Genomic DNA, 15,467 nt, shown 5'->3' with positions numbered 1-15,467 from the left:
CTTCAACCTATTGCCCTAAAGATTAGGCGTGCCCAGTGTTATACAACTAACAGATGTCAGAGGGGGGGATTTAAACCCAGATCCTTCTGATTTTGAGGCCATTAAACACTACTTCTAATAAAACAGCAACAACTCATATTTATAATCTCAAAATGTTTTGAATACATTAACTAATTCAATACATGCAAGGGCTCTGGATATTAGCATTAATGTTGTTGTTCTATTTTGTTCATGAGAGGACAGAAAGATGATATGACATAATCAGAGTCACTTAACTAGTTAGTGGTAAAGTCCAAGGTAGTACAATAGATACAGTACAGTGCTTGAAATCAGAAAGACCTGAGTTCAAATCTGACCTCAGATACCTACTGTGTGACCTTGGGCAAGTCACTTAATCCTGTTTGCCTCAGTGTCCTCATCTATAAAATGTCATGGAAAAAGAAACAGCAAACCACTGCAGTATTTTTGCCAAGAAAATCCAAATGGAGTGAGTGATAAAGAGTTGGACATGACTGGAAAATCCTCCATGTCAACAGGATTTGAATCCAAGCATGCTAACTCCAAGTATAGAACTCTTTCAGCATAGCAGAGTCAGAACTTGGAGTCAGGACACCTGATGTATATGTACTTTGACCTGACTTCTCTGCATCTCAATTCCTTCATTTGTAGAATGAGGTCAGAAATAATCATACTATCTAAGTCATAGAATTATTATAAACAAAAGCTGTTAGTAAAATCTAATGTGCTAAAAAATGTGAGTTGCTATTAATATTTAGACCATGCTAATCTACAGATAAGGTGAGGTATGCATTTATTGTGTACTGCCCACCATCATGTCATGAGCCTTTTGATTATACATCATGGATAACAGTTATATGAGACAATACTCTTCCACTGGCTTGAGCTTTGTCTTCAGCCATTATAGACATTGATTTTGGTTCAGTAACGAAGAACCACTGGAGGGTACCATGAGGGAGGAAGAGGAAAGTGTGTCATCATAAAACTTTAGCAATGACTTGAATGAAAACAGTTAGCATGCTTATTAAATTTGCAAATTAAACAAGCTAAGAAGGATAGAACAAATGAGAAGGCAGTTTCTTCATAAAACCATCTGCTGAGGAATGGAAGGAGAGATGATGAAGAAAGTACTTATGTTGGTGAAATTGATTTTTTTAAAGTGTTTGAAAATAATCAGAATAATTTTATGATATTCAGCTCTAAAATAATAATTCTGAATATCCATACTCACTATTGAGTATCACAATAAAACATTGCGTCACAGTACTTCCTGAGGATACACTCTTTCTTCAAAGGAAAATACTTTTTGCCAGTAGGTCGAAATGATGTATATGCTAATTTGGATAAATCCATAAAGCCTGTTAGGGTGGATAAAAGGACCAAAGAAGAGATGATTTTAGCTCTAATGAGATCACTAAGAGTGAGACATGCTTATTTGTTTCTCCTGCAAAATGTTTATACTGGTGAGCTAAGGATGAGAATCTCTGCTTGAAATAAGTTTTTCACAAATTCTTTTCAAGGCAAGAAAATTAGACACCAAACAAACAAATTATGGTTTTTCACTTATAAGTCCCAAAAAGGAGCAAAACTTCACTTTTACCACTTTCCCAAAGGAAGAAAAATTCCATTCATTAATTTATTTTTAGAAACCTAATGGATACAGTCCCTGGTCTTGAGGAACTTAAAACTATTGAAGTCAAACAGTAGTTAATATGGGTCATTTTCTGAGTGCCCTTGGAAGATAAGCCATTTGTCTTCTGAGAGCTCTAAGCAATACTGAATACAAGAATCTTCTAAAAACTAGAGGCCATTCAATGAAATTCTGGTTGAGTCTACCTGTGTATAGTATCAATACAATTCCACAAGTATTTGTAAAGCAAATAATGGATATCAACTACTGGACTAAGTGTCAGAGACACAAAAAGAAAAATGAAACGATTTCTGCCCTTAAGAAGGGCAGTCCTTTCCTAATAAAAAATTGACCTTTAAGGAAGATGGGATTTCGAATCATGTCAAGAATTATTGGGAAACTTTGAAATAACAGATATTGAAATGTTAGTGGCTTTCTCTTAGGTAGAAATCAGGAAACATGACAAATGAGGTGGTTAAGAGGGGTGATTGTAGACTTTTTAGTTTTAAGGGAAAAGGGAGTGCTGCAAAACTTTCAAAATTAAGTTGCTATTATCACTGAAGTCAACAACGGGTCCTGTTGATACTTGCCATACCATATGGCATCAAGGAATAAAGGATCCATGGAATAAAAGATTTCAATCACACTCTTGAACAATCCTTCATTTTAATTTCTGAGATACAATAAAATCATTACTATTGTTTTCTTCCTCTCCTCTTTGTTGAGGGGTGAAAGATTCCAGAATTTTTCCAATTTGCTGCAGCTTAATTCATACATATTAATTTCTATAACAGCAATCTACAAAACACTAATTTGTCCTATTATTCCTTGAACATTTTGATAAATGGTATAAATGGAAAAGTTACAAACAATATACCTCAATAACTTGTCATCACTTACACTGGTAAATTTACTCTCGGAACATGCTATTTTCTTTGTTTGTCCTAGCAAGATATCTAACATCTTCTTAGTTCCCAAAACATGTTTTAGTTATTATAATTCTAAGTAAAAGGGCATGTTAAAGAGATTTTTTTGAAGGAAAAATCAACAAAGCCTACTCATCTAAATTGAGATTTAGATGTACTTACTTAGAACAGAAAATTTTGAAACTGAAAGGAGTCACATGGATCATACAGTTCAGCCCACTGAGAACCCTAATTGTTGGCTTCTAAACAGTGATAACATCATATGCTTCTAGAAATTGACTGCTTTTTAGAGGCCACAAAGGAAAATGGAGATTTCTCATCCATGCTTTTCAGCAAAAAAATACAACAATTTAAAACTGGTTTCATGAATATGTATGTTATATATTTATATATATAAATAAAATTATATATTATTTTAAGAAATAGCATTTCTATTGAATTATATTATCTTGAATTTAACATGAAGAGAAGGAAACTCAGAAAATTAGGTATATATCTTTGACAATCTATGCTCTTTAAGTGAGTTTACACTACTGCCCTTCTTCATCCTCAAGGCATTTCCTTTGATTGATTCTTTATTTTAATTTCAGAAAGGTTTTATTTATTTTGAGTTTTACAATTTTCTCCCAATCTTGCTCCCCCCCCCACAGAAGGCAGTTTGTTTTTGTGTTTCTGACATTTGCACAGTAGTTGATATCCATTATTTGCTTTACAAATACTTGTGGAATTGTATTAATACTGTTCCCATACCATTCCTATAGTATGCATTGGTCTAAGTTGAATGTGATGAGAGAGAACATTCATTCATTCTTACAAACCAAATAGGCATTTCTAAGGTCTTCTTCTGTTCATTCATTGCATTCCTAATCTCCAAACCAAGAGATAGAACCTTGATCCTCTCTTCTTAATGACTCATACATAGTACTCCACAATCAGTGTTCCTGAGATTTCTCTATCTCATAGCCTTCATTTGAGTTCACTTGACTTAGCTGGTCTCCTGATGAGTGAATTTGTTCTTCTTGCCACCACAAGACAAAACTAAGAACAGCAAGTGAAGTCAATTTAGACTCTTTTTTTTCTATTGCTCCAAGATTTCAGATTATTGCATAATCTTAAATTACCTTCCCTCAATCTGCTTCCCAAATCAGTTGCTTTTTTTATGAGATATTCAACATTTTCTTCTCTATTTTTTCTGTCTTTTGACTTTGTTTTATTATTTCTTATGTCTCAAGAAGTCATTAGCTTCCATTTGATCAGTTCCAATGTTTAAGGCATTACTTATTTGTTTATTCAACAAATGCAACAGTAGTTTTACCAATCATTTTTTGCAAGGTTTTGAGTTTTACATTTTTCCCCTCCCTCCCTTCCCCCCTCCCCCTGATAAAGTAATCTAATATGGGCTCTACATGTGTAATTATGCAATGATCCATATATTAATCATGTTGTGAAAGAAGAATCAAAACCAAAAGGAAGGTCAAAAGCATCAGAGAACAAAAAACCAATATAATAAGACAACTTTTAAAAATTGAAGACAGTAAGCCTGGGGTTGCATTTAAACTCAAACAGTTCCCTCTCTGGATATGGATGACATTTGCCATCACAAGTCTTTTGGAATTGTCTTTGATTATTGTACTGCTTGAAATGAACAAGTCCATCATAGTTGATCATCAGCCAGTTGTTGTTAGTGTATATAATTTCTGATTCTGCTCACTTTTCTCAGCATCAGTTCAGGCTTCTCTAAAAATCATATGCCTCATGATTTCTAATAGAACCATAGTGTTACATTACGCTCACATACCACAATTTGTTCATCTATTCCTCAACTGATGGGCATCCCCTCAATTTCTAATTCTTTGTCATCATGTGAGTATATTTTTGTACATGTGGGATTTTTTTTACCCTTTTTTCATGATCTATTCAGGATAAAGACCTAGTGGTGGTATTGCTGGATCACAGGTTATGGACAGTTTTGTGGTTTTTTGTTTTTTGTTTTTTGCCTTTTGGGCATAATTCCAAATTGTTCTTCAGAAAGGCTAGATCAGTTCACAACTTCACCAACAATGTTTTACTGTCCCTTTCCTACATCCCTCCAACATTGATCATTTTGCTTTTTTAGACACATTGGCCAATCTGATAGGGGTGAGGTGGTGCCTCAGATTGTTTTAATTTGCATTTCTCCAATCAATAATGATTTAGAACAATTTAGATAGCTTTATTTCTTCTTCTGAGAATTCAAGGCATCATTTTCTTCAGTAAACTTTTGTACCTCTTTCTAAGCAATTAATTCCTTTTTTATCTTTCTTCCCTAGCTCTTTTCTCTTTACATTTTTTTCATCCACTGCTCTCATTTGGTTTTTATAATCACTTTTAGCTCCCTTCTTTAATTCTGATTTTAACTCTTTTGGGAATTTTTATTAAGATTCTTGTCAAAAATCTCATAATCTCTGAGACTTTTGCCTTGTAGATTTTTTTAAAAAATCATTTGGGTTTGTGTCCCTGTCACCTTAATACTTCTTTATGACCAGGGATTTTTTGGTTTGTTTGTTTCCTCATTCTTCCAGCCTTACTGGTTGGTTTTGGACTTTGTTAGTGATGGACTCTGCATATTTCAGTGAGCCGGCAGGAGGTGAGGGGAGAGACTTAAGGAGCCTGGTCTTCTGTCTTCTTAGGTAGTCCTTCTGGTGCTTTCGCGGCCTCACTGGGAGATCTGCAAGGTTTCAGTGCTCGCTAAAGGAGTTTGGTCTGGGGAATAATCTGTTCAAAGCCTTCCTGTTATGAGATCTACAAGCTCCTAATCCAGCAGACTGCAAGATCTTTTTGGAGGTTTATCCAGGCCCTCTCTTAAATTCCTGCTCCCCTCTGTATAACACAACACACACACAAACACACACTAGACAGACTCCCTCTTCAGTTTTCAAAGACCTCTCTGCCCATCTCTCTAAGGTCACCCCGGGATAGCAAAATGATTCACTGTGACTTCTTGACTTATTGTTCAGAATTCAGTCTCTTGTGTTCCCTAGATCTTTGTTAATAAGGTGAGGAGGGAGGAACACTTTAACATTTTCACTTACCTGGCATCTTTACTCTGTCCTCATAAAGGGGGTAATTTTTAACACTTTAGGAAGGAAAATAGTGATCACTAAGGAATAGAATGACCTCATCAACAACACATCAAATTAACTAAATATCCAGGAACACTTACTCTGACTTTTTAGGATATTGTGAATGTCAAACTATGCAGTTATTGAGCAATTAATCATGTACTATTTTGACAGCTCTTGGTTTGATATTTACCTCTGTTATTTAATTCTTCAGAGGTTTATCTTTATTTTTTTATTTTCCTAATAGAAGAGGTTATCCCATATTTCTTTGCAGAGGCAGTTGTAATTTAATAGAAAATGACCTGGCTTTGAATTACACTTATACTTATTACTTACTTACTTACACTTTCCTATAAAACAGGTAGAAAAATAAATGCTCTTCCTAATTCCTGGGGTGTTTTTTAAGTTGTTTTTTTTTTTTTTTAGTTTTTTAATTGGCTTGCCCAAGGCCACACAGCTAGGTAATTATTAAGTGTTTGAGGCCTGATTTGAACTCAGGTACTCCTGACTCCAGGGCCAGTGTTCTATCCATTGAACCACCTAGCTGCCCCCTGGAGTTGTTTTAAAGAAAGTCTTTTTCAAATGTTATATAAAATAATTAGTTAATTGTTCTAGATTTTATTTCCTTGTGAATACTCTGATCTTTCCATAGCTCCAAACCACATCCCTTATCATGAAAAGTAGTTGTCAGTGATTACAAGGACTACCAAGAAAGGACAAAATCTATTCATGTTATCTAAAAAACAAGAACAAAAAACCTTGAATACAAAGACAATGCTAATGGTGAATAAAATCTTAATGTATGAACATCAACATCAGAGTTAAACTATATGCATTACTCATACCTGAGCAATCTAGAAGTACTTCCTTAAATGTCTAATTTACTAATAAGAAGAAACCTAAGCACAAGAGAAAATCTGACTCATTTTGATTTCAATTAAGCATAGCATGCCTATCACAGACTTCAACTACACTCTGCTTTGCATCAGAGGTATTTATGTATGTATCTCATCTCCCATACTAGATTGTAAGGTTATTTACTGTAGGGACTGCATCTTATCCACATCTATATCCCTGATAGCACCTAGTAGTGTTTCTGCTCAGAGCAGATATTCAAATGTTTGAGTGCCCGAATGGCATTTTTCTCAACTGAAAGTCTATTGGTATTTTCATCCTTCTCTCAAAAGTTCTATCACTTCTATTATTTTTTTTAACATATTTAGCAATTCTGAGCTTAAGTCATTTCAACACTGACCAAATAAAGGACTACTTAAATTTTAAACTGAATGATTTTTGGCTATTCCATGGTTAAAATGTAAGCCCCCAAAGAAACAAAATCATTATTCCCTTTTACTAAAAGGAAATTGAAAAGAAAAAAGCCTTTGAATTTTCCACATAAAATGTGCAATAATTTTGTGTATATTTTCAATTGATTAAACTGGAAGATGTGTTATTATTTCACTTAACTATAGTGATGATATAAAATGTATCCTAGGTCACTAGAAAAAATATAAGTGAATCTGAATTGACAACCTATCAAAAAGCAGCAATAAAAGGAAGCTGCTATAATTATTTAGTGACATACACAATCACTGAGTTAGTTGCGCTCTCCTGGTAACTTGTTATTTTACTCATATTTGTCATTGTTAGGCATTAAAAAATATATATTTGTTCTTGAAATTGTAAAAGCTTCTCTACTGTTGTGTTTCTTTTAATTAGAGAAATCTAGACTTGAATGTTGGTAAGAATGGTTAAGAAGGAAATATCATTGAATGCAAATTGTTTCACACAGAAGCACAAAATCAAACATTTATCATCAAAGAAAAAAGGAATAAAAATGTCCTATTCAAACTAAATTTGTTCCTTTCTTATATTGCCACTGTCTTGAAACATTCATCATTAAAATTCCATCAAGATGCTACAAAAGACAACTACATTCTGGATAAATATTTCCTCTGCCATATTAATAATGAAAAAAATAAATTACATAAATATTTTAAGGGTATATACTCACATATTCAATTTCCCTCAATCTTGCTAAAACTTCCACATTTTTCCAATGAAAATTTTTCATATTACCTTAAAGACTGATTAAAATATCATTATTCTCAATCTATGTTTGATTTCTAATAGATACTGACTTCAAATAACTGACAGGTGATATAGGACAATATTTTTTTTAATATGACACATCAAAAATAGGGGTTTTTTTTTAGGGGGGGTGCAAAGTAAGCACATTAAACAACTAAACACACCAGTAAAACATGCTCCATTCAGGGATGGCATCTTGGTACTTTTTCCAAATTAGTGATTAATCTGGGAAACTAAAGATGTGCCCCACCCCGCCCCGAAGACTATAACCATCTTTGAAAGGAGAGAATCCTGAATTAACTGGCAGTGGTGAAAGCTTCCTGTGAACATACTATATTCCTGCAGACAAAGAATCACAGGACTAATAGCATCAGACTCTGAAAAACCCATAGGCAAAGTCATTAACAGACCAGACCATATGGACAGCTTTGATGGAAGTCACAAAGGTCACGCTTTTTAACAGTAAAATTCACATACCAAAAAAAGTAACCAAGGTTACAAAATGAAAGGAGATATCTATATCTACACGCACAAAAATAGTCATTCTTTTATTGTGCCCTCAAAGTTTTGATAGGGAAAAGGAAGATGGTAGAAGTGAGTACACTTCTAAGATATTTAGTAAATTCCATCAAATTGTGACAATTTTCACAAATATCAACCACTAATTATGTGAGCTGATAATTATTCTTTTTTTTTAAATACGAGAAGGGGCAGCTAGGTGGATAGAGCACTGGTCTTGGAGTGAGGAGTACCTGAGTTCAAATCTGACCTCAGACACTTAATAATTACCTAGCTGTGTGGCCTTAGGCAAGTCACTTAACCCCCATTGCCTAGAAATAAATAAATAAATGAATGAATAAATAAATAAATAAATAAATAAATACGAGAGGGGTATTGTACAGACAAAGGGTTTGGTCACATGGAAGTTGATTGAGGTTTGATTTGTGCCACTCCTCTATTATGAAACTCTGGGTAAATGTCCACACAGTAATTTCTGGGAAACAATTATCTATTATTCCTACCTGTTCCATAAAAACAGAAGAGAGATAATACAAGTCAATGAATCCCATTTATGTTTCTTGTTATCGGTAATGCTGCTTTCTGTGGTACTGTGGAAAAGGCACTGAAACTTGAAGTTGGAAGAATTAGATTTAGAGTTCTACCACTTGGGAGCTCTTGGACACTGAGACTTTCCTGGGTCTCAATTTTTTGATTTGTGAAATGGAGGAAAAGTATTTTGAACTGTTTACCTGATGGGTTATTGTGAACTTTGAAGAGCTACTGTGTGTAAACAGCTTTGTATTCTTTAAATATTATGCAAATGTGAATTATTATTTCCTTTTATTTAAAAAATATTCCAATTTATAGAATAAGGCAGAATGTTATAAGAAGACACTTATGTGTATATATCTTTATATAGATATATAGATATACTCACATATATATTGTGTATGTATATATAACTATCTCTATGTGTGTGTGTGTGTGTGTGTGTATGTGTGTGTATGTGTGTGTGTATTATATTCATTCTATAAATCTTTTGTGCCTTGCATTCCCTTTTCTGTGTGTGGGAATAAAAAAAAATTGCACCATACTTTTACTATCCTCCACTACCACCACCCCCCACTAAGGATACCCCTTAAGATGTCCAAAGAAAAACTCTCCCTAAGGAAGGGGTAGATTTGCAACATAAAGACCCTAGCTCCTTGGTTAAGGAGAGAGGCAAATCTAGAGCAATAAACCCAGAGCAAACATCAAGGGCAGGTAAAGGAAAGAGTGTGGACAAAACCTAGTGGTACCTGATTGGCTGCTGTGCTAAGCTAGCAGGAGAGAAACCTCAAAATAACTGATAACTAGGCTGTATAGGGTGGTGGTATGTTGGCCAAAACCGCACATGTTGGAACAAAGTCTCCCCCATGAAAGAACACACACTCTCCACCTATTATATATTGGAACTTCTCAAGTACAAGGACCATTTATCCATCTTGCTTCACAGTGCTTTGTACCAAATGGGTATTCACTGTGATTTGATATGCTAGGGAATGAACTAGAATTCAATATAATTTAAAAAAGGAGGAATTTAACACTACTGAAATCCCACCCAAACCCAGAAAAATAGGTATGAGGGAATGACCAGGAAACTCAAATTAGTTTTGTAATTAGAGACTTATTAAATGTAATCAATTCTCACCTTCACTCATATACATCAATAAAAGCAAGTCCTGGTCTGGACTATTCAAAAATCATTCTCAATTTGCCCTAGGACAAAAGTTCAAAAGCGTTTTTGTGTTTCATGGGGCCCACAGATGCCTTAACAGAATAAAGTTTTTAAATGCATAAAATAAAATACATAGGATTACCAAAGAAAACAATAGTTTTGACAAACAAGTTTACAGATCCCAGGTTAAAAATTCTTGCAATCTGAAATGTATTATGCATATTTATTAAGATATAAGTAAGTGGGTCTTAACTATTCTAAGAAACCAAAATAGTTTAAAGAAAATAACAGTTATTCTGAAAAAAAGTTTGATCACTTCCCTTTGTCTTTTTGTCTCTCCATTCATCTTCTTTTGGCTTGTCTCAAACTTTCAATTTAAATCACGGCTTGCAACCAAATTTCCTAAGGTTGGAAAGTCATCATTCCATCCTAGTTCCTCCTATGTTCTAAAATAAATAAAGATGCTAATTTAAAAATTATCAATAAGGAATTGAGCTAAAGGCAAGGCCAGGTGGCAATGGCAATGAGAATTTGATGGTGGCACTGACAAGTTTTCAATTCAGATAACCTGCTCAGGTAAGGGAAAGTTGAACTGAAAACTAAGTAGGTCACCTCTTAGAAATGGCCATAATGGCAAAGTATAGAGGGTGAAGGGCTCATCTGAAGGACAAAGGAAATGGGGCAAGCTAATTCTCAACAAGTGTCTTGGTTTCTAGGTTTTCATAATTAGCAATACACTTATCGTTCACCTCTCAGGTACAAATTGAGAAAAAAAGAGATAACTAACCCTGTTAAATTATTATAAAGAAGCCAGGGCCAGGGCCAAACATATTCAGTCTAATATAAATGACAATACCAGTGGAAACAGGACTGTACATACAAACACACACAAACACATACAGATGCAAACAAGCAATTTCCAAAAGATACAACACCTAACTCAAGGGGATTGATAAACTGAGCATTGGGATAACTTGAGTAATATTTAAAGGATCCTATAAGTCTACTGCTTTCAGGACATTTCTTATATACATCCATTTCTCTCTTCTAGCAGTTATCATGAGGTATGACCGTCATCATTTCATACCGGAGCTACTGCAAAAGCCTTCTGGTCCATTCCGCTTGATACAGATTTTTCCCCACCCCAGTCTATAATGCATTCAACTACCAAAGCAATCTGATAAAAAGCAGGTGTGACTGTGTCACTTACCTACTCAGTTAATTCTAATGGCTCCCTATAACCTCCAGGATCAAAAATTAAATCCTCTAGCTTTTAAAGCTTTTCACAACCTGGACTCCTAGTACCTCTGTGGAGCCTTCTTACACTTAGCTCTTCTCCACATTCTCTATGATCGAGCAACAATGGACTTTTGGGTATTCCTTGAACACACATTTCATCTCACCTTTTTGAGTATTTTCACTGACTTTTCCCCAGGTCTTTCCTCAACTCTGTCTGATGGTTTCCCCCAGCCTTCTTTCAAAATACAGCTGAAATTCCAACTTCTTCAAGAGTCTTTTCCAAGCTGCCACAAATATCATACCCCTGGCAATTGTTAGTGCCTTAGCTCAGATTAGCTCACACTTACTCAAGTAGCGTATCCTCTATATACAGAGTTATTTATGTGTTGTCTATCCCACCAGAAAGTGAGGTTTTGAGGGTGGGGACTGTGTGTTTTTGTCTTTCTTTTTTATCTCCAGAGCTCAGCATAGTGTTTAGCTCATAATACATACTTTAAAATGCTTACTAACTAAAAAAAAGCCTATCATTGATTAGGGAAGAAAGGAAGGAAGGAAACCAATTATACTGAAATATAATTGTGTGAATGTGTTTTAACAAACAAGTTCACAATTCCAAGATTAAAAATCCTTGCAAACTGAAATGTACTATTTATTTTTTTAAGATTTAGGTAGTCTAACTGGTCTGAGGAAGGAAGGGGGGAAGGAAGAAGGGAGGAAGGGTAGGAAGGGGGGGAAGGAAGAAGGGGGAGGGGAGAGAGGAAGGGAGGAAGGGAAAGGAGGGAGGAAGAAAGGGAGGGAGGAAGCTGGCTCATATGTGCACAGTTGTATAGCATCCATAAAAACGTCCCTTAACCTCTAATTCTCTATGAGCTCCAAGATTCTTGATGACTGGACAGTCTGTAGCATCAAAGATAGTTTCTTTTCTGGGAGTTCCCTTCATCAATGAAATCAGAGATTCAGACCAAGAAAAAAAGACTCTTGAAAACAGAGTGTCACTTTTTTTCTTTTGAACTACAAAGACATGTTTAATCATGATGAGAGATGAAATACCAAAGACTATCAAGAAATAGTATTTCATCTCATTCTCAGTGATGAGCTTAGATCTGTCTCAAACTGGAACAATTCCAGGTAAATTCTAGTGCAGTCTGAGATAGCTTTTAGACTAATTCCAGATTCTGCACCCACCTTGAAGAAGTCTCATCATTTAGATAATCACAGGGGTCCCTTTGGGACTAGCCCTTCACTGGTTGATGACAGTAAAACCATCAGAACTTTCTTCTCCATTTATAAATTCTTTCAACAAAAACAACAACGAAAAAAGCACTCGTTTCTACTTACTCGGAAATAATCACTGCACGCTGCTAGGACAGCCTTGTGGGCATGAAATTTCTGCTCTTCGGCTATGAGAGTGACATCACAGAGCACACCATCATTTCTTTGTTGATTCAAGGCTGCCAGGACAGCATCATGGTGAGAATCGGACTGACAAAGCCTCCTGCCTGTCCGCATTTCTTGAATACTGCAAACAAGATAAAGAAAGTAAATGGAGCAATAATTGCAAAGAAAGAAGAGATCTTATTAAATTTTTCTTAAATTCCAATTCTGTTGGGTAGGAGTAGGAAGGGAATTCAAGAGACATAAAGAGAAGCCTAGACCCTGCCCCTCCCTCTATGGGGAGTCAAGGACTTCAAAGCATGGTGAGGAGAGGTTGATGGGAAATAGGGAATATAAACTTGGCCTTGATGGATGGATCTGGAGTGACAACATGACCTGAGTCTGACATCTGGATGTTTAACCTCATAGTTTCAATTTCTTCATCTGTAAAGTGGAAATTACTTGCACTACATACTATAAATTTCTGCTGGAAGAAAAGGTCTTAGTAAATCTTAAAGCTATGAGTCTGTATATACCACGGTATCCCCAAAGTCTTACTGCAGTTTTAAGTTATTTAAGCTTAATTTTATCTAATTTAAATTGTACTATTATTTAATTAACATTGCACTAAAACTTTTGGGACATCCTGTATATCTGTATATGTGTCCAGACATTTTTCAGTTGTGTTCAAATATTCATGAACCAACTTGAGATTTTCTTGGCAAAGATACTGGAGTAGTTTACCATTTACTTCTCCAAATAGGAAATATTCTAAGAAAGTAACCAGTAATTGAGATTTTGAATTAAGGACAACCAACAGTCACTTGGACCAAATCATCTCAGTTCCTGTTCTCCAAACTCAGATCAATTTACCATTGAATTTGTTCTGAGTTGGAGCAAGGGTGTTAAACTGAGACAAACCCTTGAGTTGAATTGTTCCTTCACTTTCTAATCAATGGGGATCCAGGGAAGCAATACAGTCAAAACTACTGCTTTAGGAAGCACATCCATCTATATTTATAAGGCTATACCTGCAGTAGTCCTACGCTAAGGCTCTCATTTCCACTCTCCCCATGTATACCAATCAATCTTGTTCTCAACCAATCTTGTTTATACCCCATTCTCAAGGAATACAGGTTTAACCAAATTACTGGCATAGTAGAAAAAATACATACCTCAAAGTATTTTCTCTCTCTGTCTCCCTCCTTCCCCTAGCCCTCCATACCATCCCCTCTCTTTTCCTCTCCTCTTTTCTCCTTAAGTCTTCCCTCCAGACCCTAGCATGGTCAATGACCAGTCTGGAGATGGCTGCAACCCAGGTTTCAGAACTTTATTTCTACCATGAACGGTGACCATCTGACCTCACTATAGAAGCAGAATCATTCTGCGAGCTGTCTTCTAAATAATCCTGCACCTAATGCTAATAATGAATTACAAGAAATAAAACAAACATGAGTTGAGGGAGTCTTTCAAGCTGATATCATATAAAAGCAAAGTAGATCAAAGCAACTTTAAATGAGGTCTTAGAAATCCAAGCTGCCTAGGAAGAACAATAAATGAGATCCAACATGCTTTAATGGAAGTTTCTAAAGTTGAAATGAAACAGATTTAAACTTGGGTACCTCTAAGTCTGCTCCTTACTCTAGATTTATGAATGGGATTAAATGATTTTCCTTCTTTAAAATGGAAAAAAAAGGAAGCATCCCTCAGTTACTCTCCACACTCATTTTCATGAAGATCCAAACAACCTTATCAACAAAACTTCAGTACGTATCTGTAATTCCTTATATAATAAAGAATTTTTATGCCTTAAATCTACAAACGCGTTCTTAAAGTGTTGAGTGTGTCTCAAGACCTATTCTACTGAAGTCAAAGTGCTACATGGGCAGCACCAGTTTCTTGACTTTTTAATGCCATTGGATTTCAATGACTCTGGAAGATAGAATAAGGCTGCCAACCTTGTGCAACTTCTGCCTCCCTTAAAACCAATTCATGCACAAGTCAAGATATCATCCCATGATTTCATTTGTACTCTTACAAAATGAAGAACCAAGTACAATAACAATTTAGAGCTAGAAGGCCCCTTTAATGATTACCTATTATGACCCAGATTTTATAGATAACTGAGCCACAGAGTAGGGAAGTGATTTGGTCAAGATCATACAGTCATCTATTAACAAAAGAGGAACTAAAATCTACAATTTCTAATCTTCAGTTGTGTGTCCTTTCCTAAATCAAGGGCCTGCTTTATTCTTTACAGTTGTCCTCAGTCTCAATATGGATACTTTGATCTATGTGACAAAGTTAATGCAAACTTTGTGGATATATGTGCTTAGGGGAGCTATCAGACTTAAGTCAACTACTCCTGTGATGGATAAGGACCTACATGGCTTAATCAGGGCTATTTCTTTATCTATGACTAGGTCACACTCACAGGAATCAGATTAGCAATAGTGATATGATGAAATTGAGATAACAGGCTCTCATGAAGATTCCCATTGGTCAAGAATCAAGCTAAAGAGAATGGCCAGGCCTCCCTTTATACTGCTGCCCTTGTAATGTGAAAGGTTATGGAAAGTCCCACCTCCCAACTTACTCACCTCTATGGAGGATGCCACAATTACAGAAAGCCCCACTGTTTTATGTCACTGTCCACAGTGAAGTTAATGACTCTGGAAGACCCCATGTGGAATGCAAATGTCTCCCTGGTCCAAACAACCATACATTAACCCATTCACATAAATTTAGTTTAGATTAGTAGAGCAAGGCCCAGAGAGGAAAGAACTTTGAAGAAGAAATTGTAAGGGCATGATGGGACAGGAGATTAGGAACAGAGTTATCAAACAACCCTCAACACTCTAGAGAGTCTG

At 35.5% G+C, this 15,467-nt stretch overlaps 1 protein-coding gene across 5 annotated transcripts in view; it reads right to left on the bottom strand.

The window, feature by feature from the left end:
* KLHL32 (kelch like family member 32) overlaps positions 1–15,467 on the bottom strand; it is a 307,584-nt gene that overhangs the window by 187,338 nt on the left and 104,779 nt on the right. For all 5 annotated transcript variants that reach the window (XM_074187203.1, XM_074187201.1, XM_074187197.1 and 2 more), the window contains one exon: positions 12,562–12,742. In XM_074187203.1, coding sequence (XP_074043304.1) covers positions 12,562–12,742 — 181 coding nt within the window. The remainder of the gene's footprint in view (positions 1–12,561; positions 12,743–15,467) is intronic.

Source organism: Macrotis lagotis, chromosome 5 (assembly GCF_037893015.1).
Source record: "Macrotis lagotis isolate mMagLag1 chromosome 5, bilby.v1.9.chrom.fasta, whole genome shotgun sequence".
Classification (NCBI taxonomy): Eukaryota; Metazoa; Chordata; class Mammalia; order Peramelemorphia; family Peramelidae; genus Macrotis; species Macrotis lagotis.
This window is presented reverse-complemented; position numbering and strand designations above follow the sequence as displayed.